General features: G+C 47.1%; 1 protein-coding gene across 1 annotated transcript; it reads left to right on the plus strand.

Moving 5' to 3' along the window:
• The first annotated feature begins 564 nt into the window (after positions 1-564).
• Positions 565-20249, plus strand: LOC101105412 (transmembrane emp24 domain-containing protein 11). Its single transcript, XM_015096676.4, has 4 exons — positions 565-4623; positions 17578-17703; positions 18399-18545; positions 19289-20249. The coding sequence occupies exons 1-4, from the start codon at positions 4591-4593 to the stop codon at positions 19436-19438; spliced, it is 456 nt and encodes a 151-aa protein (XP_014952162.1). The 5' UTR covers positions 565-4590; the 3' UTR covers positions 19439-20249.
• The last annotated feature ends 504 nt before the right edge of the window (positions 20250-20753 follow it).

Consider the following 20753-nt stretch of genomic DNA (forward strand, 5'->3'; position numbering starts at 1 on the left):
CTGGAGAAGGGCATTGCACCCCACTCTAGAATTCTTGCCTGGCAAATCCCATGAATGGAGCAGCCTGGTGGGCTACAGTCCATGGAGTCTCAGAGTCGGGCACGATGCAGTGATTGAGCGCACACGCTCCTGTTGCGGGCTGGAGGGCGTTGATAAGTCAGTAAGCTCTTCAGCTCACGCCCTCCTCCGCTGTAAACGTGGGTATTATTGTACCGACTTTGCAGAGTTGCAGAACCTAATGGGAGTTGACAGGAAACACCGCATGTGAAAAGCCCAACAACTAAGGAATAGTTCATCGAGGGCTTGCGTCAGGCTCACCATGTGTTACGCTCTGCATTAAGCCGTGTGCCCACGGTCGCTGGGTCGTCACACCGCAGGGGGCTGGTCATCGAGGCGGCCGGCTCCGCGCGCCCCCCAGCGGTGCTGCTCTCCTGCCACCTGGCGGCGGCCGCGGGGCATGACGCCTCCCGGGGCCAGGAACCCCGGGCCGTGGGCTCACGGCCGCTCAGAGTCCTTCCCTCAACACGTACCAGGGACACGTCCAGTTCAGTTCAGTTCAGTCGCTCAGTCGTGTCCGACTTTTTGAGACCCCACGGACTGCAGCAAGCCAGGCCTCCCTGTCCATCACCAACTCCCAGAGCTTGCTCAAACTCATCCATCGAGTCGGTGATGCCATCCAGCCATCTCATCCTCTGTCGTCCCCTTCTCCTGCCGCCTTCAGTCTTTCCCAGCATCAGGCTCTTCTCAAATGAGTCAGCTCTTCACACCAGGCGGCCAGAGTATTGGAGTTTCAGCTTCAGCATCAGTCCTTCCAATGAACATTCAGGACAGACTTCCAGTCACCCCACAGACCTCACCAAGCTTCGACCTCCCTCTGCAGCAGGCAGGGGGCCTGCAGAAGAGGACACGGCGTGCCTCCAGGCCCGGGGTGGGGGCGGCTCGCAGACAGGACGAGCATGGGTGGCGAGTGTGGGAACGGTGGCCACAGCAGGGCCCTGGGGGGCAGGAGGGCGGCTGCTGACGGGCCCAGGGGCAGGCGGCGGGGGGGGGGCGGGCAGCCAGGGGCCAGGGTGCTCCTGGTGAAAGCGGGTCCGTGTGGGCGAGGTGGGAGGCACGGAAGGAGGCCCCCAGGAGACCCAGGCGCCCTGGTCCTCTGGGAGGACGGGAACCACGAGGCAGACGTTTCCAGGTGCCCGGGGGCCAGGAAAGCCACCTGCCTGGCCGTGCGCTCCTCCAGGAGCACTCAGCAGCTTCAGCAAAGGCGCCGGGGCAGGCTCGGGGCTTTGTTGCCCAGCTTGGTGAGACGCCCGTGCACACCTGAAGCGCAGTGTGTACCCTGCCGTCCGGGGAGACGCGCGGGGACGCCAAGCAGGCACAGCGGCGGTGCGAGTCAGCTCCTCCGCGGCCAGCAGCCCCACCACGCCGAGGAGTGCGGGCGGCCCTCAGGGAGCGGTGGACTTGTCCACGCCTCTTTCAGCGGTTTTGCTTCAGGTTATTTTGATGCGTTTAGGATGGTTGTCTTCGTACTGAACTGGCCCCTTTGCCATCGCATAAGGCCCCTCTGTGTCCTTGGTGACTCTCTTTGCTGTGGGGTCTTCTTTATTTGGTATTTATGGAGCCACACGAGCTTTCTTTTGATTGTTGCAATGATACATCTTTTTTATCCTTTTACTTTTAACCTATCTCCCTTCAACTGTCAAATAACTTTTTTTTTTTTTTTAACACGGAAGAGAAAATTCTATTGTGGTTTCCCTTCCCTGGGGTTGACCTGCCCGTTTTTCCTCCTTCATTCCTGCTATTCCAAATTCTCTTACTATTGTCTCTGTTTTAAGAAGTTCCTTTAGCAATCTTTTTACAGCAGGTGTTCTAGTGAAAAGTCTTCCCAGTTTTCCTTGACCTTAGGAATACTCTGCCTTCATTCTGAAGGTATCTTTGGTGGGAATAGAATTGTTTGACAATTTCCTCTCCTTTCAGCACTTGGAAACGTGCCCCTTCCTTCTGGCTTCCATGTTCTGATGAGAGGCCTGCTGTTACTCAGGTCGTTTTCCCTCAGCAATGAAGTTTCTCTCTGGCTATTTTCCATAGGTCTTTTTTTTTTTTTCCTTTGGTCCTAAGAAGTTTAATCTTGCCATGTCTGGTGGTGAATCTGGGAAGTCTGGCCTTGCAGGGTTGTTTAGCCTCTTGAGTCTGTGGGCGTCTCTCACCCGGTTTGGGGAGTCGCTCACCCTCACTTCTCATGTGTTCACTCAGCCCCTCACTCTCTCCTCTCCTCCCGACTCACAAATCCTAGACCTTCAGCTCTTGCCCCGAGGGCTCATGGGCTCGTTTGAGGTTCTTCTCTGTCCCCATGTCTTCTCTATCCATTGACCAGATTTGATTATTTCATTGATCTAGTTTCAAGCTCGCCAAGTCTTCCCTCTCATCTCTCTTTTACTGAGTCCATTCACTTGCAGATACTGTGCTTTTTCTAAGGTTCCTTTTTTCCCTTTATGTCTCTGCTCTTTTTCTGAGACTCCCTACTTTTCCATTTAAGGGTGTTCAAGCTCACGGATGTGTTTTCATGCTGACTTTAAAACTCTTGTCAGATAATTTCAACTCTGCGTCATTTTGATGCCGGGTCTATGAGCCGTCTTTTCTCATGCAAGCTGGAGTTCTCTCAGTTCTTCGTACGGTATATAATTTTGTACCCTAGACGCTTTGAGTATTATGCTATGATATTGGTTCCTATTTAGACATTTTATGTTAGCCAGTGGTCAACCCATTTACGGCTTCTCAGGCGGCACTAGTGGTAAAGAACCTGGCTCCCAGTGCAGGAGCTGGAGAGACAGGGGTTCAGCCCCTAGGCTGGGAAGATGCCCTGGAGGAGGAAATGGCAACCCACTCCACTATTCTTGCCTGGAGAAGCCCACGGACAGAGGAGCCTGGAGGGCTACAGTCCACAGGGTCACAGAGAGTCGGACACGACCGAGCTGCTAAACGCCCACAGCCCACTTCGATTCGTGTGACACACCCCGACGTCAGTCTCTGGAGGCTCTCTACCACTTTCCGGGCCTGCCCTGCTCGTGCGCTGCTCAGAGGCCAACCTGAAACCCGGGTGTTTCCCACACCATGGTTGGGTTTGCAAAGGTTTTGCTGTGTTTGTTCTGGTTTGTGGCAAGCACAGGCTGCTCAGAGAGGGTGCCCAGAACACCCCATGCACAGATTAAAGATTGCTTCCTCCTGCTCCTGACTCTCTGTAACCCTCCCCTTCAAAGAGGACACGGCCCTTTACAGCGCTGGCGGGGCGCTGGCCCTCCAAGCAGTTAGAAAGTGACGCGTAACCTGCAGGGGGCCCCCCACGTCTGCGCGTCCACAGCCCCAGGTTCAGGAGCCGCGAGTCATGCAGCAATGTAGCGTCTCCTGCACTGAAGAAATCCCGCAGAGAACGCAAGCTGCCCTGCATGGCTCAACCCCATGCTGCTGGGGGTCAGCTGTCCTTTAGAGCCAGGGGGTCAGCCGACAGCTGCACGGTGAGCAGCTCCCTTCAAGGGCGTGACAGCGGCTGGAGGAGCTGAGGGCGGACGAGCAGCATGGGCAGCGTCCTCGTCCTCACAGAGGACAGACAGCAAGGAGACGCAGAGCGTCGAAGACGCCACGTGTGCTGTGAGAGGAAGCAAGTGGCAGGGCAGGGGCGTGGGGACGTGCACGGAACCTGTGGGGAAGTCAGGCAAGTCTCCTCCGACACTGCGCCAGAAGCAGGTAGGCGAAGCTACAGGAGGAGGGCAGAGGCAGGAGGCCCGTCCGCAAGGGGCGGTCCTGCCACAGGACAGTCACCCTTCAGGGGCAAAGCTTCTGTGGGCTCATTTTTCTCAGCAGACCTCGGAGAGATGCAATGCTGAGGTGTGCAGTGGCGAAGTGACTGGTGAACAACGATGAGAACCGCACCCAAAACTCTACATTCCAGAATCTTCCGACACCTCTGCAAGAGCTGATCACTAAGATAAGTTGCTGTTCAGTCGCTCAGTTGTGTCTGACTCTGTGACCCCATGGACTTCAGCACGCCAGGCTTCCCTGTCCTTCATTATCTCCTGGAGCTTGTTCAAATGCATGTCCACTGAGTCGGTGATGCCATCCAACCATCTTAACCTCTGCCACACCCTTCTATCCCCACCTTCAATCTTTCCCAGCATCAGGGTCTTTTCCAGTGAGTCAGCTCTTCGCATCAGGTGGCCAAAGTACTGGAGCTTCAGCTTCAGCATCAGTCCTTCCAATGAACACTCAGGACTGATCTCCTTTAGGATGGACTGGCTGGATCTCCTTGCAGCCCAAGGGACTCTCAAGAGTCTCCTGCAGCACCACAGTTCAAAGGCATCAATTCTTTGGCGCTCAGCCTTCTTTATGGTCCAACTCTCACATCTGTACATGACTAAGCTGTTCAAAATAGCAGCATTTTTCTGATTTGGATAGTTTGAAAACTTTGTTTCTCAGTAATCATGTATAACTATTAAATTATTTTTTAATAAATGTCATATCTTTGAAACAGGGAGTTTCAAGATACAACAATGGGACTTAGGCAGACACGACTTCCTTGAATCTGCTCCTGGTCTGGGAATGTTTGTGACCGTCACAACTTACAGCGATGAGGTAAAACACACTTTCTGTCTTGTTACTGAAATTGTACGTGCTCAACACCTAGCATTTCATTTTTAATGAGTGTGATCCTGACAAAGCACCACACCAAAACGCGGGACGTGCCCACAGTCGAGCTGAGCAGCAGGGACTATTCAAAGTGGAAGCTCAAGGCAATACAGAGGGTGGGCCCCACGCTCATGGACCTGAGGTTCTGCCACTCTTGCCGGGCAGAAGGAACCCACAGGCCGCATGTGCCTCTGGTCTTGCAGGAGCTGCAGCCTCACCCAGACACAAGGACCACTCAGGCCACCCGTCCCCCCTCCCATCCGGCGGGGTCTCTGCAGGGACGTGGCAGCCTCTGCGTCTGTCTCGCCTCCTAGGGCGCTTCCTTGCTGGGAGTCGGCAGGGGAGAAAAGGCACCAAGGTCGAAAGGGAAGAAGGTGGGCCTTGGGGTCAGGGCCAGGTGTCACTGCAGACGGCCACCTACAGGTTGGCTCTCGAGCAGCTGCCTCACTGCTTTAAGCCCCCGTCTTCTCCCGGTCCCACAGCGCAGCAGACGTTCCCCACCAGGCCAGCCCAAGGCCCAGCACTGTGGCCTGCCCTTCCGATAATTCCAGCGGGGTTGTGGGAGGCACTTCCCCTTGGATTCATCTTGGGAATGCGCTCACGGGGTGGCAGGTTAGTGGTGGAGCAGGGCCCCGCAGAACAGATGGGCAAGAGGAGGAGGGCACTTGACACGGACGGGCCCAGGCTCCAGTCCTCAGGAGAGCTGTGCTCAAGCCAGGCCTGTGACGCCCCCACGCACGTGGAGACTGGGAGATTCAGTCCCGCTGGACCGCTGGACACCCGACTCCTGCCGGCTGTAGCAGCCTTCTCCTGGTGCCCTGGGCACCCTGTGACGAGAGTTCCCCTGGGTCCATTCTCCCAGTTCTAGCACAGCTGCCTTCTCCACCTGATACCCCCCTCCTTCACTTCCTGCCCAGTTAAACCAAAACACAAATCTCTGCTGTCCTTTTCTGTCATTTTTCGTGCTGCTTAGATGCTCAGTCGTATCTGACTCTGCAACCGCACAGACCATAGCTCACCAGGTCCCTCTGCCCATGGGGTTTTCCTGCCAAGAATACTAGAGTGGGTTGCCATCCCCTTCACCTGAGGATCTTCCCGACCCAGGAATCGAACCCGAGTCTCCTGCCTACCCTGCAATGGCAGGCGGGCTCTTCACCACTAGCGCCACCAATAGTTCCACATTTGGCATGGCCTAGGAGAGAAATGCCTGGAATGTGGGAGACCCGAGTTCGATCCCTGGGTCGGGAAGAGCCCCTGGAGAAGGAAAATGGCAACCCCCTCCAGTGCTGCTGCCTGGAGAGTCCCGTGGACAGAGGAGCCTGGGAGGCTACAGTCCATGGGGTCGCAAAGAGTCTGACACGACTGAGCGATTTCACTTCACAGGAGAGAAAACCCTTACTGCAAAGCCCTGGTGGTCAGGAAGGCTCTCTCCATCGGGCAGTATGAGGACCAGACACAGATCCGGCTTTAGTATTTCTCACATGCTGCTGATTCTGAGTCGCTTCAGTCGTGTCTGACTCTGTGTGACCCCACAGACAGCAGCCCACCAGGCTCCCCCGTCCCTGGGATTCTCTAGGCAAGAACACTGGAGTGGGTTGCCATTTCCTTCTCCAATGTATGAAAGTGAAAAGTGAAAGGGAAGTCACTCAGTTGTGTCCAACTCCTAGTGACCCCATGGACTGCAGCCTACCAGGCTCCTCCACCCATGGGATTTGCCAGGCAAGAGTACTGGAGTGGGTGCCACTGCCTTCTCTGTGCTAGCACCCCCTAAAAGATGATCCTGTGAAAGTGCTGCACTCAATGTGCCAGCACATTTGGAAAACTCAGCAGTGGCCACAGGACTAGAAAAGGTCAGTTTTCATTCCAATTCCAAAGAAAGGCAATGCCAAAGAATGCTCAAACCACCACACAATTGCACTTATCTCACACGCTAGCAAAGTAACGCTCAAAATTCTCCAAGCCAGGCTTCAGCAATACGTGAACCATGAACTTCCAGGTGTTCAAGCTGGATTTAGAAAGGGCAGAGGAACCAGAGATCAAATCCCCAACATCTGTTGGGTCATCGAAAAAGTAAGAGAGTTCCAGAAAACATCTATTTCTACTTTATTGACTATGCCAAAGCCTTTGACTGTGTGGGTCACAACAAACTGGAAAATTCTTCAAGAGATGGGAATACTAGACCACCTTACCTGCCTCCTGAGAAATCTGTATGCAGGTCAAGAAGCAACAGTTAGAACTAGACATGTAACAACAGACTGGTTCCAAATCAGGAAAGGAGTATGTCAAGGCTGTATATTGTCACCCTGCTCATTTAACTTCTATGCAGAGTACATCATGTGAAATGCTGGGCTGAATGAAGCACAAGCTGGAATCAAGATTGCTGGGAGAAATATCAATAACCTCAGATACACAGATGACACCACCCTTATGGCAGAAAGCAAAGAACCACTAAAGAGCCTCTTGATGAAAGTGAAAGAGGAGAGCAAAAACATTGGTTCAAAATTCAACATTCAGAAAACTAAGATCACGGCATCTGGTCCCATCACTTCATGGCAAATAGATGGGGAAACAATGGAAACAGTGACAGACTTTTCTTTTCTTGGGCTCCAAAATCACTGCAGGTGGTAACTGCAGCCATGAAATTAAGACGCTTGCTCCTTGGAAGAAAAGCTATGACCAACCTAGACAGCATATTAAAAAGCAGAGACATTACTTGGCTGACAAAGGTCCATCTAGTCAAAGCTTTGGTTTTTCCAGTAGTCATGTATGGATTGAGAGTTGGACCATAAAAAATGCTGAGTGCCAAAGAATTGATGCTTTTGAACTGTGCTGGAGAAAACTCTTGAGAGTCCCTTGGACAGCAAGGAAATCAAACCAGTCAATCCTAAAGAAAATCAGTCCTGATTATTCATTGGAAGGACTGACGCTGAAGCTGAAACTCCAATACTTTGGCCACCTGATGTGACGAACTAACTCACTGGAAAAGACCCTGACGCTGGGAAAGATTGAAGGCAGGAGGAGAAGGGGATGACAGAGGATGAGATGGTTGGATGGCATCACTGACTCAATGGACATGAGTCTGAGCCAGCTCCGTGAGATGGTGATGGGCAGGGAAGCCTGGCGTGCTGCAGTCCATGGGGTTGCAAAGAGTTGGACATGTCTGAGTGACTGAACTGAACTGAGCACCCCCTTAGGGTGTGCCGGGTACAGGGTGCTCTCGGGTGCTCACCTGACCGCATGTGCTCTCCTGTGGCACCGTGACTTTCAGGCTGGTAAGGCCGTTGGGGCAGATGATGACGAGATACACGCATCACTCAGACTGTGCCTTTATATTCCATTTCCCATTATTCTGTATCCAGTATTTCTATTCCATTTTGTAGAAGGGAAACTGAGGTCCTGAGAGGTGAAATGACCTATACCAGATCACGTCATCACCAAGCGGAAAAACCGCTTGAGGTTTAAATTCAAGCATGTCTTTCCTCAACACGACAAACTAACAGGGACTCAAAACATGTTTGCTGTCTTGAACATTCATTGGAAGCAGAACCCTGACAAGACACTGAGGCTCAGAAATTGAAGTTAATAGGTGATGAATCATCCCTGAATATTTTTTCAGGAAAGAGTGCTGTTATTCATAAAAAATTAGAAATCAATTGGAAAATCTGACTTTTGAGTGCAGATTTAACAGAATATCCTATCAACAATCTGTTAAGTGAAATGAAGTACATGGCAAGATGCTTTAATTTTCTCCAAATCAAAATGGAAAGACTTAAAAAAGGAGAATCTTGGGTGCACTTTGCTATGTGCAACATACACCCGTTCCTGAAGTGATTTAACAGTCTTCTCAAGCAGCTTTAGGTTCACAGCAGAATCCTGCAGAAAGCACCGCATTCCCACGTGCCCTCCTCTCCCACCAGGAGCACCGCCTGCCGCAGCGTTATAGCGGACACGCTGCATGGAGGCATCCTCTTCACCAAAGCCCGGAGTTCATGTTAGGGTTCATCCTTGGGGTCGTACATCTACACGTGTGACGAATGTGTCCATCACCGCTGTATCAACACGGAGCAGTTTCACTCCCATGCAAATCCTCTGGAACTGTCTCTTCATACACCGCCCCCCTGCGCCACCCCCAACCTTTGGTGACCACTATACTGTCAGACTTTATCTTTTGGGGTTCCAAAATCACTGCCGATGGTGACTGCAGCCATGAAATTAAAAGACGCTTACTCCTTGGAAGAAAAGTTATGACCAACCTAGATAGCATATTCAAAAGCAGAGACATTACTTTGCCGACTAAGGTCCATCTAGTCAAGGCTATGGTTTTTCCTGTGGTCATGTATGGATGTGAGAGTTGGACTGCAAAGGCGGCTGAGCACCGAAGAATTGATGTGTTTGAACTGTGGTGTTGGAGAAGACTCTTGAGAGTCCCTTGGACTGCAAGGAGATCCAACCAGTCCATCCTAAAGGACATCAGCCCTGGGTGTTCTTTGGAAGGAATGATGCTGAAGCTGAAACTCCAGTACTTTGGCCACCTCATGTGAAGAACTGACTCATTGGAAAAAAGACTCTGATGCTGGGAGGGATTGGGGGCAGGAGGAAAAGGGATGACAGACGATAAGATGGGTGGATGGCATCACTGACTCGATGGACGTGAGTTTGAGTGAACTCTGGGAGATGGTGATGGACAGGGAGGCCTGGTGTGCTGCGATTCATGGGGTCGCAAAGAGTCAGACTCGACTGAGCGACTGAACTGAACTGAGCTGAATCTCTTAATTGTCTCCATAGTTATGCCTTTCTCAGAGTGTCATATAGCTGGAGCCGTACAGGAGGCAGACTTCCCAAGCTGGCGCCCTTCACTTAGGATACGCACTCAAGCCGCCTCCATGTCTTCATGACTTGAGATCTCGTTTCTTTTCGGCGCTGAATTTTATCCCATTGTCAAGATGCAAACCGTGGTTGCCTGGTGCATTCGCGTGCAGCAGGACATCGCGACAGCTCCCTAATTTTGGCTATTATAATGAAGGTGCCATGAGCGTGTGTGCACGGTTCCGTGTGGACGTAAGTCTCCACCTCACTTTGGTAAATAAACAGCACGATGGCAGGTCTGTAGGGGAATGCATGTCTAGTTTTCTAAGAAACCAGCAGACTCCGCCATTCTGCGTTCCCACTAGCCATGATGAGAGTCCCTGTCGCTCTACATCCTTGCCAGCATTTAGTGTTGTGGGTTGTGTTGTATTTTTGCCATTCCCATAGGTGTGAAGCATCTCGTCGTTGTTTTTAAACGGCAAGTCCCTAACGACATGTGACGCTTGTTTGATGGCAAATATGGCGTATTTGCCATCTGTATGTCTTCTTTGGTGTGTTGTCTATTCAGATCTTTTGCCCATTTTTCAACTAATTGGTTCATTTTCTTGCTGTTTTCAGAATTCTTTGTAGATTCTAGATAGCAGTACATTATCAGGCATGTCTTTTACAAATAGTTTCTCCCAGTCTGTGGCTCGTCTTGACAGAGAGATGGTGCTCTCTTTTGCAAAGCAGAACGCTTTAATTTTAATGAAATTCAATGTTTAAACATTAATGCTAAATGTTTAATGAAGTTTAATTTTAATGAATTCCAGCTTCTCAATTCTTGCATGCATCGTGCCTTTGGTGTTGTACCTAAAAAGTCGCAACCAAACCCAAGGTCATCTAGACTTGCTCCTATGCCACCTTCTAGTCTGGTCTTCGTTTTGCCTTTGGATACGTGCTCCACTTTGAGCTAATTTTTGTGAAAGGTGTAAGGCCTGCATCTACATTCATTTCTTTGCCTGTGGACGTCCAATTGTTTCAGCACCATCTGTTGGAAAGACTGCCCTTTCCCACTGAACTGCCTTTGCTCCTTGTCAAAGACCAGCTACCGCTTTTGTGCTGGTGTTTCTGGGCTCCCTGTTCTGGTTCATTGGTCTTTCTGCTTTTCACCAACAACACCCACTTGGTTATTGCAGCTTTACAGCAAGTCTTGAAATCGAGAGTGTCAAGCCCCTGCCTTTATTCTTCTTCAGTACCATGTTGGCTATTTTGGATCTTTGGCCTCTCCATAGAAACTTTACAATCAGCTTGTAGATATTCACAAAATTACTTGCTGACATTTTCACTGGGATTGTTGAATCTACGGATTGAGTTGGGAACAACTGAGATTTTCACAACGTTAAGTCTTCCTGGCATGAACACATAGTATCTCTCCACGTGTTTTGCCTTCTTTGATATCTTTCATCAGGCTTTAAAATTTTCCTCATGTATCTTTCACATATTTTGTTTATATCCAAGTACTTCATTTGGGTGGATGCTAAAGTAAATGGTATTGTTTTTGATTTCACATTCTATTTGTCCATTGCAGATACATAGAAACTGATTCACTTAACATATTAACGTTGTATCCTATAACCTTGCTATAATCATTTATTAGTTCTGGTAAGTTTTTTATTATTTTGAATTTTCTGCAGACAATCCTGGCATCTGTGAACACAGCTTCATTTCTTCCTTCCCAACTTATATATCATTTTTTCTCTTCTTCTCTTAATGAATTAGCTAGGGATTGAACCGTGATGCTGAAAAGGGATAGTGAGTGGGGAAATGCTAGCCTTCTTTCTGATCTTAGTGGGAAAGCCTCTAGTTGTTCACTATTAAGTATGTTAGTTGTAAGGTTTTTGTAGATTTTTAAATCAAACTGACAAAGTCCCCTACTCTTAGTCTGCTGAGTTTTTACCGTGATGGATGGATGTTGGATTTTGTCAAATGCCTTTTTTGCATCTATTGATATGATCATATCCTGTTCTTTAAGCTGCTGATGTGATGAATTACATTAATTGATTTAAAAATACCAAACTAGCCCTGCATATTAGGAATAAATCTGACTTGGCCATGGTGTATAATTCTTTTTATACATTTCTGGGTTCAGTTTGCTGATATTTTGTTGAGTATATTTGTGTCTAGGTCCATGAGAGATAATGGTCCATAGTTTTTTTGTGTCTTTCTCAGGCTTTGGTATTAGGCTAGTGTTGGCCCCAGAAAACAGTGCAAAAACTATTCTCTCTACCTCTGTCTTCTGGAAGATTGCAGAGAATATGTTGGATTTCTTACTTAAATCTTTGGTGAAACTGACCAGTGAACCCATCCTGGCTTGGGGCTTCCTGCTTGGAAGTTATTATCAATTCAATTTCTTTACTAGGTGTAGGTTGTCTATTTCTTTTTGTGTGACTGGTGACAAATCGCATCTTTCAAGGAATTGAGCTATTTAATCTAGATTACCAACTCTGTGGGCACAGCATGGTTCATAGTATTCCTCTGTGACCTTGTTCCCTAGTATTTCTCAACGACCCTATTGATGCCCATGAAACCTGTAGTAACACTCTTCTTTCATTTCTGATATTATTAATTTGGGTCTCTTTTTTTCTTCATTAGCTGAGCTAGAGGTTTATTGACTGTACTGATACTTTCAAAGAACTAGCTTTTGTTTTCTTGGTTTTCTCTACTTTATTTCCTGTTTTCATTGATTTCGGCGTTCAGTTCAGTTCAGTCGCTCAGTCGTGTCTGACTCTTTGAGACCCCATGAATCGCAGCACGCCACGCCTCCCTGTCCATCACCAACTCGACTCAGACTCACATCCATCGAGTCTGTGATGCCATCCAGCCATCCCATCCTCGGTTGTCCCCTTCTCCTCCTGCCACCAGTCCCTCCCAGCATCAGAGTCTTTTCCAATGAGTCAACTCTTTGCATGAGGTGGCCAAAGTGCTGGAGTTTCAGCTTCAGCATCAATCCTTTCAAAGAACACCCAGGGCTGATGTCCTTTAGGATGGACTGGTTGGATCTCCTTGCAGTCCAAGGGACTCTCAAGAGTCTTCTCCAACACCACAGTTCAAAAACATCAATTCTTCGGCGCTCAGCCTTCTTCACAGTCCAACTCTCACATCCAAACATGACCATAGGAAAAACCATAGCCTTGACTAGGCGGACCTTAGTAGGCAAAGTAATGTCTCTGCTTTTGAATATGCTATCTAGGTTGGTCATAACTTTTCTTCCAAGGAGTAAGTGTCTTTTAATTTCATGGCTGCAGTCACCATCTGCAGTGATTTTGGAGCCCCCCAAAATAAAGTCTGACACTGTTTCCACTGTTTCCGCAACTATTTCCCATGAAGTGATGGGACCGGATGCCATGATCTTCGTTTTCTGAATGTTGAGCTTTAAGCCAACTTTTTCACTCTCCTCTTTCACTGTCATCAAGAGGCTTTTTAGCTCCTCTTCACTTTCTGCCATAAGGGTGGTGTCATCTACATATCTGAGGTGATTGATATTTCTCCCGGCAATCTTGATTCCAGCTCGTGTTTCTTCCAGCCCAGTGTTTCTCATGATTTCTGCATTAGCGGGATCTTATTTCTCCTCTTATGCTTGGTTTGGATTTAGTTTGCTCTTCTTTTTCCTGGCTTCCTAGGCTTAGATGATAGTGCATTTTAGGACTTTCTTGTTAATACACGCGCTCAGTATTATAATTCCCCCTTTCAATACTTCTATCACTGTGACTCGCAGATTTTGATTATGTTGTATTTTCATTTTAGTTCAAATATTTTTTGAGATTTTTAAAATACACAAAATTCACCTTAATAATTACTTAGTACATGGTTCAGCGATAGTAAATATATTCATGTTGTATAATCATCACCCTCATAACTCTTCAGTCTTGGAAGTGAAACTCTACATCCATTAAACAATAACTCCATGCTTTTAAGTACTCTAAGTATCTCAAAACATTGACCCACATAGTGTTTGTCTTATGATTGGTTTACTTCATTTATCATAATGCGCTCAAGATCCATCCATGTTGTAGCACACGTAGGAACTGTCTTCCTTCCTAAGGCTGAGTAATATTTCATTGTATACCATACACTTTGCTTATTCATTCACCTGTGAATGGACATCTGAGTTGCTTCCACATTTTAGCTGTTGTGAACAATGCCGCTGGGAACATGAGTGTACAGATACCTCTCTGAGACCCTGCTCTGAATTCTTTGGGTAGATATCCAGAAGCAGAGTCACTGGACCACGCAGCAATTCTACTTTCGTATTTCTGAGGAACCACCACGCTGTCTTCCACAGTGGCCGCACGGTCTTACACTCCCACCAACAGTGCACAAGGGCTGCACCTTCTCCACATTCTTGCCAGCACTTACCGTCTTTTACAGCAGCCATTCTAATGTGTGTGAGGTAGGCTCTTTGTAGTTTTGATTTGCATTCCCTTAAGGACCAGTGAAGTTGAGCTTTTTTTCTCCTGTGCTTATTGGCTTTTTTTTTTAAGCACTTTGAATATATCTGCCCACTGCTTCTGTTCTCCAAAGTTCTGATGAGAAATCTGCTGGTAATTTTATTGAGAATCCTTTCTATATAATGACCTCAAAAGTCCCTAACATTTGGAGGACAGGGTCTGTTATGCCTACCCTGGCTTCTAAAGGATGTGTGCAGGCTGCCCCAGGAAAACCTGCACAGCTGCTAGCCATGTGGCTGGGGCAGGGGTGGGGGGAGCGGGGAGTGGCTGCTACTGTCTGAGAACTGAAACTGACCAAAATCAACCACAGTTTACCATCCAAGTCTTCCCCCTGGAAGTGGCAAGGCTTCAACAGACTCCAGAGCGCCGACAAAGCTCCGACATAGCTCCATCAGAGCCTCCCAGGATAGCTGTTGTCTCAACATAGATTCCTGTTGCCTCCTGGACCACCACCTTCCCAGAATCTTCGTGTTGATAACTCAAAATACTTTTTCTCTTGAGATGTTTTCCTTGACTCATGAGCTATTTAGAAGCGTGCTGTTTAATCTCTAAATGTCTGGGGACTTTCCAGCTATCTTTTAGTTACTGACTTCTTCTTTAATTTCATTACGGTCTAAGAGCACACACTGTATGGTTTCTATTCTTTTGAATGTGTTAAGGTGTGTTTTGTGGCCCAGGATGTGGTCTGTCTTGGTGAGTGTTCCATGTGAGTTTGAAAAGAATGTGTATTCTGCTTTGTTGGATGAAGCAGCCCATGGATACTGGTTATACAGTTGGTTGACAGTGCTGTTGAGCTCAACTGTGTCCTTATTCATCTTCTGCTAGACCTGTCCACCTCTGATGGGAGGATCAATGTCTCTGATTGTAACACTGAGCTCCTCCATTGATCCTGGCAGTTCTATCAGTTTTTGCTTCATATATTTTGACACTCTGTTATGCATACCCATTAAGGTTTGTCTTCCTGGAGAGAGGGCCTCTTCATTGTTACCTAGTGCTCCGTTACACAGCATTCCTGGTAATTTCCCTTGTTTTGAAGTCTACTCTGCCTGAAGTTAACATAATGACTCCAGCTGTCTCTCGATTAAAGTTGGCTAAAAGTTAACATATACATTTTTCTCTGTCCCTTAACTGTTAATCTATATGTGTCTTTACAGTTAAAGTGGGGGTTCTTAGAGACAATACGTAGATAGTTGTTTTTGTTTTTTTTAATCCACTCTGACAACCTGTTTTAAATGGTGCATTTAGACCACTGACTTTCAAAGTGACTACTGATACAGCTGGGCTAATAGCATCATGTTTATTACTGGTTTCTGGTTGCTACCCTCGTTATCTGTTCCTATTCTTGTTTTCCACTGTTTCTGTCTTTTGTGGTTTTGATTATGATTCATTTCCTCTCTTTTCTTGGTTATCAACTACACTTCTTTTAACTGTCAGTGCTTGCAATATACCTTCACAACCAATCCAAGTCCACTTCCGAATAAAAACTTTTCACTTCACAGGTAGCACAAGTGCCTTATGAGAACAAAGCAGTCCTAATCCCTATCTCCCATCCCTTGCATCTTTGCTGTTACTAATTTCATTTATACATAAACTGTAAACATCAAATACATTGCTATGATTTTGAAAGAAGTATCTACTAACTCAGTTAACAAGAAAAATAAAAGTTTTAATTTCACCTCCATTTATTCCTCCTCTAACGCATTTACAGCTTCCACGCACATCCAAGTTTCCGACCAGCACCGCCATGCTCGTGCCTGAAGAGCCTTCATCGTCCCTTGTGAGGCAGGTCTATGGGTGACAAGTCCTCTCGTCTTTTGTTTGAGAAAAGCTTTCTCTATCACTTTTGAAGGAGAGTTTTGCAGGATACAGCATTTCTAGATTGATGGGTTTTTTTCTCTCAACACCTGAAATGTTTACTCTCCTGCGTGCATGGTTTCTGAGCACTTGTGCACGACTCTCGTCTCCCCTAACCAGAAGGGCCTTTTCTGGCCCTTCCCAGGCTTCGCCTCTGGCGGGTGGCCTCTGTGACTCTCCGCAGGGCGGCTCTATTGGCGCTCCTCCTGCGTGGCGCTCTCTGCGGCTCCCAGCTCTGCCGCTCGGTGTCTGACGCTGACTCGAAATCCTGCTATCACTGTCCTCAGTGTCTGTTCCGTTACTTCCTCCCTTCACCTTCTGGTGCGCCCAGTGCTGGTGTGGTACCTCTTCACCTGTCATCCTGTGATCCCTGTTTATCGTTCCGTTTCACTCCCAGTCTTTTTCTGCTTTGTAGCTTTAAATGTTTCTGTGGACGTATCCTCAAGCTCAGAGTCTTTCCTCAGCCCTGTCCAGTCCACCGAGCCCATCAAAGGCACTCTTCATTTCTGCTAGTGTTTTTCATTTCTGGCACTTCTTTTTTATTCTTTCATAGAATTTCAACCCTTCTCCTCACATTTGTTCTTGCATGTTGTCTACTTTTTCCATTACAGACCACAGAATATTAATCACAGATTTTCTAAATTCCCAACATGATCATTCCAATATCCCTGCCATATCTGAATCTAGTTTTGACACTTGTTCTGTCTCTTCAAACTATGGTTTTCGCCTTTTTTGGATGCCTTACTGTGTTTCTGTTGCTGTTAGAAGCCAGACACGATATGCTGGGTAAAGGAATCCAGTACTGGTCCCCACAAGCTTTCGCTCTGGTACGTTGTGACTGCCTGCATTTGTCTATGTCTCCAATTTTGAGGGAAGTAGCCTGCCCTGGGACCTCAATTCTCTGACATATCTAAGAACTGACTTTCTTTTCATGCAGCTTTTTACTTGTTAAGACAAAGCAACAACTTCCAAGCTCCTTATGTACCAGACTGAAAGTCCTATACTGTTTTTAAAGTATCAAACAATATAGAAATGTACTAAGCAGAAAAGTCAAAGTCCCCAACAAACACCTGCCTAATAGCTTGCAATCTTTAGAATATTTGGAACCTTTATAATCTTCTTCTATGCACATGTACTTTTACAAATAATGCTTCACAAAAATAGGACCCTATACGGCCTACCCCTAATATCGTGGACACCTTTAGTACAGATACAGGTGTTGTAACAGTCTCTCTTACTAGCAATTTTTCATTTGTCTTCACGTAAACTTAATCAGTCCCTACTGAAATCTATTAGTTATGTCAGAAATGCAAACTTTAAAATAATTACCATTACACTGAATAGCTTTACATATAACTTTGTCTACTTGAGCATTTCCATAGGATAAGCTTCTATAGGTAGCCCTGCTGGGTCAATGGATAGATACGCTCTACCTTTTCATATGTGCTACCAAACCATTCTCTGAAATGGCTGTTCAATGTACATTCTCAAAACAGTGTTCAGAGGTAGCATTTCCCAATACTATCCCCACCCCAGGTACTTTTAAGTCTTTGCCAATCTGATAACAAAGAATATCTAACTGTGGTTTGTACTTTGATTGGCAGCAAGACTGAATATTTTTCATGTTATCGGTAATGTGATTTCTTCTTTAAGAACTGCACAAATTTCACTAGACTACATAGGGATGGTTTATTTTTTCAATGGAATATAGAGAGTAATGAACTTAAACTATGGAAATCTTTAATCCTAGGTATTATTGTCAAGGTTACATGGCCCACAAGGAGCGTTCTATTTTACTTCACATTCACCTGGTGAGCACATCATTTGCTTACAATCTAATTCTACAAGGCTTGTGTCATTCGGAGGCAGTAAGCTGGTAAGTAAATGCCCTTGTGTCCTTGCAGATGAACAGTGTCAGCATTAGTCGGGCGTGACAATGATATGCAGAACCATTATGCCCAGGCCGTATTAAACTCCTGCACCCAGATCTCAGCACAGCAACTAAAGAGGGAGCTGGAGAGCTTGGAAGGGGTTCAAAGCAGAGCCACAAAGTTGATTAAAGGGCTTGAAAAATGAGAACTGGGAGGGAAGGTTGAGAGAACTGTGATTATTCAGGCTTGAAAACAATTGAAGGCTGAAGGGTGAATTAATAGTGGAATTTCAATCAATGAAACTCTTACACGGTAGATGGTGATTGGATATTTTCTAAAGGTTCGGAGGCATCAGAAATTTAGTATGTAGAGAACCTTTTCCTGAGAGTAATCAAACTGTCTCAGGGCCAAAGGCATGTGCCCGGAAGTCTAGAGGACACAGCTCAGGAAGCTGCAGTTGCCCTTTCAGGGCGGCAGGTGCCACTTAACGCATGCTTGTGACAGTGAAAGACTCCCGAGGATAACGTGGAATGGAGCGGCGGCGAGGCGGAACGAGAATGGAGTGTTTGCTCTCAGAAAGGTGGCGGGGGTTGCAGGGTGGAGGAAAAGGAGGGACTGGGGGGGGGGGGCACAACGAGGGAAAAGCAGGAAACGAGCGAGCCCCATGAAAGCGCGTTTCTTCCCTTTTACTGTGTCACAGCGGGTCCACTTAGATATTCGAGTCGGAGAACACGACCTTGATGCAGCCATTACTCAAGCAAAGGACAAAGTCAATGAAGTCAGCTTCAAGCTTGAACATCTCATCGAGCAAATTGAGCAAATAGTCAAAGAACAGAACTATCAAAGGGTCAGTCTCCCTAATCAGCTTACACCCTCTCTTCCTGCCAGGAACAGAATTCTTGACTAAGCCCTCGAACCAGGGAAAGACTAAACTGCCTGTTTCCTGGGTTTCTCCAGGACTGCGTGGATGTGCAGGGTTGGTGGGGGTGCCCTTCTGCCGTCTGCTGGACCGTGAGCTCCTCTAGGAGAGGGGCTGCGGCTCGCTCGCCGCAGGGCTGTGAGCTCACAGATGAGTAAGTGAGGGCTTCCCACACACCCTGTGCATCGGCAGCATTGTTTTGCTCCTGAGACGTCGTGCGTCTCCCGGGCCACTGCGCTCGGCGGACCCTGGCTGCACGTGGGCCTGAATCCACCCCCACTCACTAGCCTTCTGCTGTCTCTACGCTTCAGCTTCCTTATCCGGAAAATAAAATGAGCAGTGCCCAGCTTAGCGTAAAGTAAGAACTGGAATGATAAAAAAAAAGTGTCGATCGGGTAACACACACTTTGATGCTAACAAATAAAACATGTAAAGTAACAGATCAAACACTTGATATTTACAACAAAATATGAAAGTATGTTTTATAAGGTTGACGCCTCCTCATCTTTGGCTAAAAACACACCTTAACTTAGAAAAATCAGACAGTGCTCTTTGGCATAAGACATTACCTGAGCGACATTAAGCACCTTGAATGTGTACAGTACCTTCCCCTCAAATTCATGCATGAGGCACCTTAAGAAGCCTAACCTGCAGACTTCTCTTCTCTATAGGACCGTGAAGAAAAATTCCGAATGACCAGTGAAGACACAAACAGCAACGTCTTATGGTGGGCATTTACACAAACACTAATCTTTATCTCAGTTGGAATTTTCCAAATGAAGTCCCTTAAAGACTTCTTCATAGCTAAGAAACTTGTATAAAAATGAATTAAAAAATAAAGGCAAATAATTACCTTCTACCTTGCACGATGTTTGAGTTAATAAAATATATTCATAAGTGTCATTATTTTCTGATTTCAAAGGCATCTAAGGTTGGAATTGATGTTATAGCATTGTAACACTGATAAAATGTCCAACTGTCAAGTACGAATGTCAGAGTTGGACTACAAAGAAGGCTGAGTGCTGAAGAATTGATGCTTTCGAACTGTGGTGTTGGAGAAGACTCTTGAGAGTCCCTTGGACAGCAAGGAGATCAAACCAGTCCATCCTAAAGGAGATCAGCCCTGAATATTCAGTGGAAAGACTGATGCTGAAGCTGAAGCTCCACTACTTTGGCCACCTGAAGTGAAGAGCCGACTCACTGGAAGCCTCTGAGGCTGGGAAAGACTGAAGGCAGGAGAAGAGGACAACAGTGGATGAGATGGTTGGATGGCATCACCGACTCCATGGACACGAGTTTGAACAAGCTCTGGGAGTTGGTGAAGGTCAGGGAAGCCTGGGGTGCTGCAGGCCATGGGGTCACAGCGTCCAGACACGACCACAGACTAGACAACAGCAGTGGTAGAATGTCACTCTAACAGCAGCTTCTGAGCTTGACAGAATGAACACACAATTATGCTCTTAAATCTGGACTAGACCAGCCCTGTCCAACAGAAATAAAACGTGAGCCACATACGGAAATTTAAATTTTTCTGGTTGCCACATTGAACAAGGTTTTTAGAGAGTAAAATTAACCCTAGTGACATGTACTTACCCAACACATCACCATTTTAACATGTAATCAATACAAAATTACTAACGAGATAGTTTGCTTTTCTTTCTTGATAAGAAGTCTTGGAAACTCAGGTGTATTTTGCAATCAAAGCACATCTGAACTTGGACCCAGTCCCATTTCAAGGTCCAATGGCCACAGGACGCTCCTAGCTGCAGCCTGGGGTACATATTTTCCCTAACGCACTCCAGAGTCATCCCGAATCGCTGAGTCTTCCTGTTTCCCTGAACGCCACTTTGCTCCTTTTGCACAGAGACTTCCTCTGAACTAAGTTTGCTCTGCAGGTCCTACCTGATCCCCCTCCACCTGGATCAGGGCGATCGAAACAGCTCTTCCACGGAGAGCTTGGGGCATTCCATGAGGCGTGAAACAATATGAAGGTAGCTCCCCTTCATCCTCTCTAATTTTCTTCTTCCTTTGGACCGCACAGGATGCGGAATCTTGGTTCCACGTCACCTGCACCGGAAGCCCAGAGCCGCAACCACTAGACGCTCAGGGAAGTCCTTCTCTAACTTCTAATTACAA

The sequence above is a fragment of the Ovis aries genome, chromosome 6 (assembly GCF_016772045.2).
Source record: "Ovis aries strain OAR_USU_Benz2616 breed Rambouillet chromosome 6, ARS-UI_Ramb_v3.0, whole genome shotgun sequence".
NCBI lineage: Eukaryota > Metazoa > Chordata > Mammalia > Artiodactyla > Bovidae > Ovis > Ovis aries.

What these genes read in the sequence shown, in the direction of transcription:
- LOC101105412 (XM_015096676.4), top strand. Translation starts at nt 4,591, where the DNA reads ATGTTTGTGACCGTCACAACTTACAGCGATGAG. An exon ending in TCACAACTTACAGCGATGAG is followed by an intron (nt 4,624 to 17,577) that starts GTAAAACACACT and finishes CTTTAATCCTAG; the next exon opens with GTATTATTGTCAAGGTTACA. An exon ending in CATTCGGAGGCAGTAAGCTG is followed by an intron (nt 17,704 to 18,398) that starts GTAAGTAAATGC and finishes ACTGTGTCACAG; the next exon opens with CGGGTCCACTTAGATATTCG.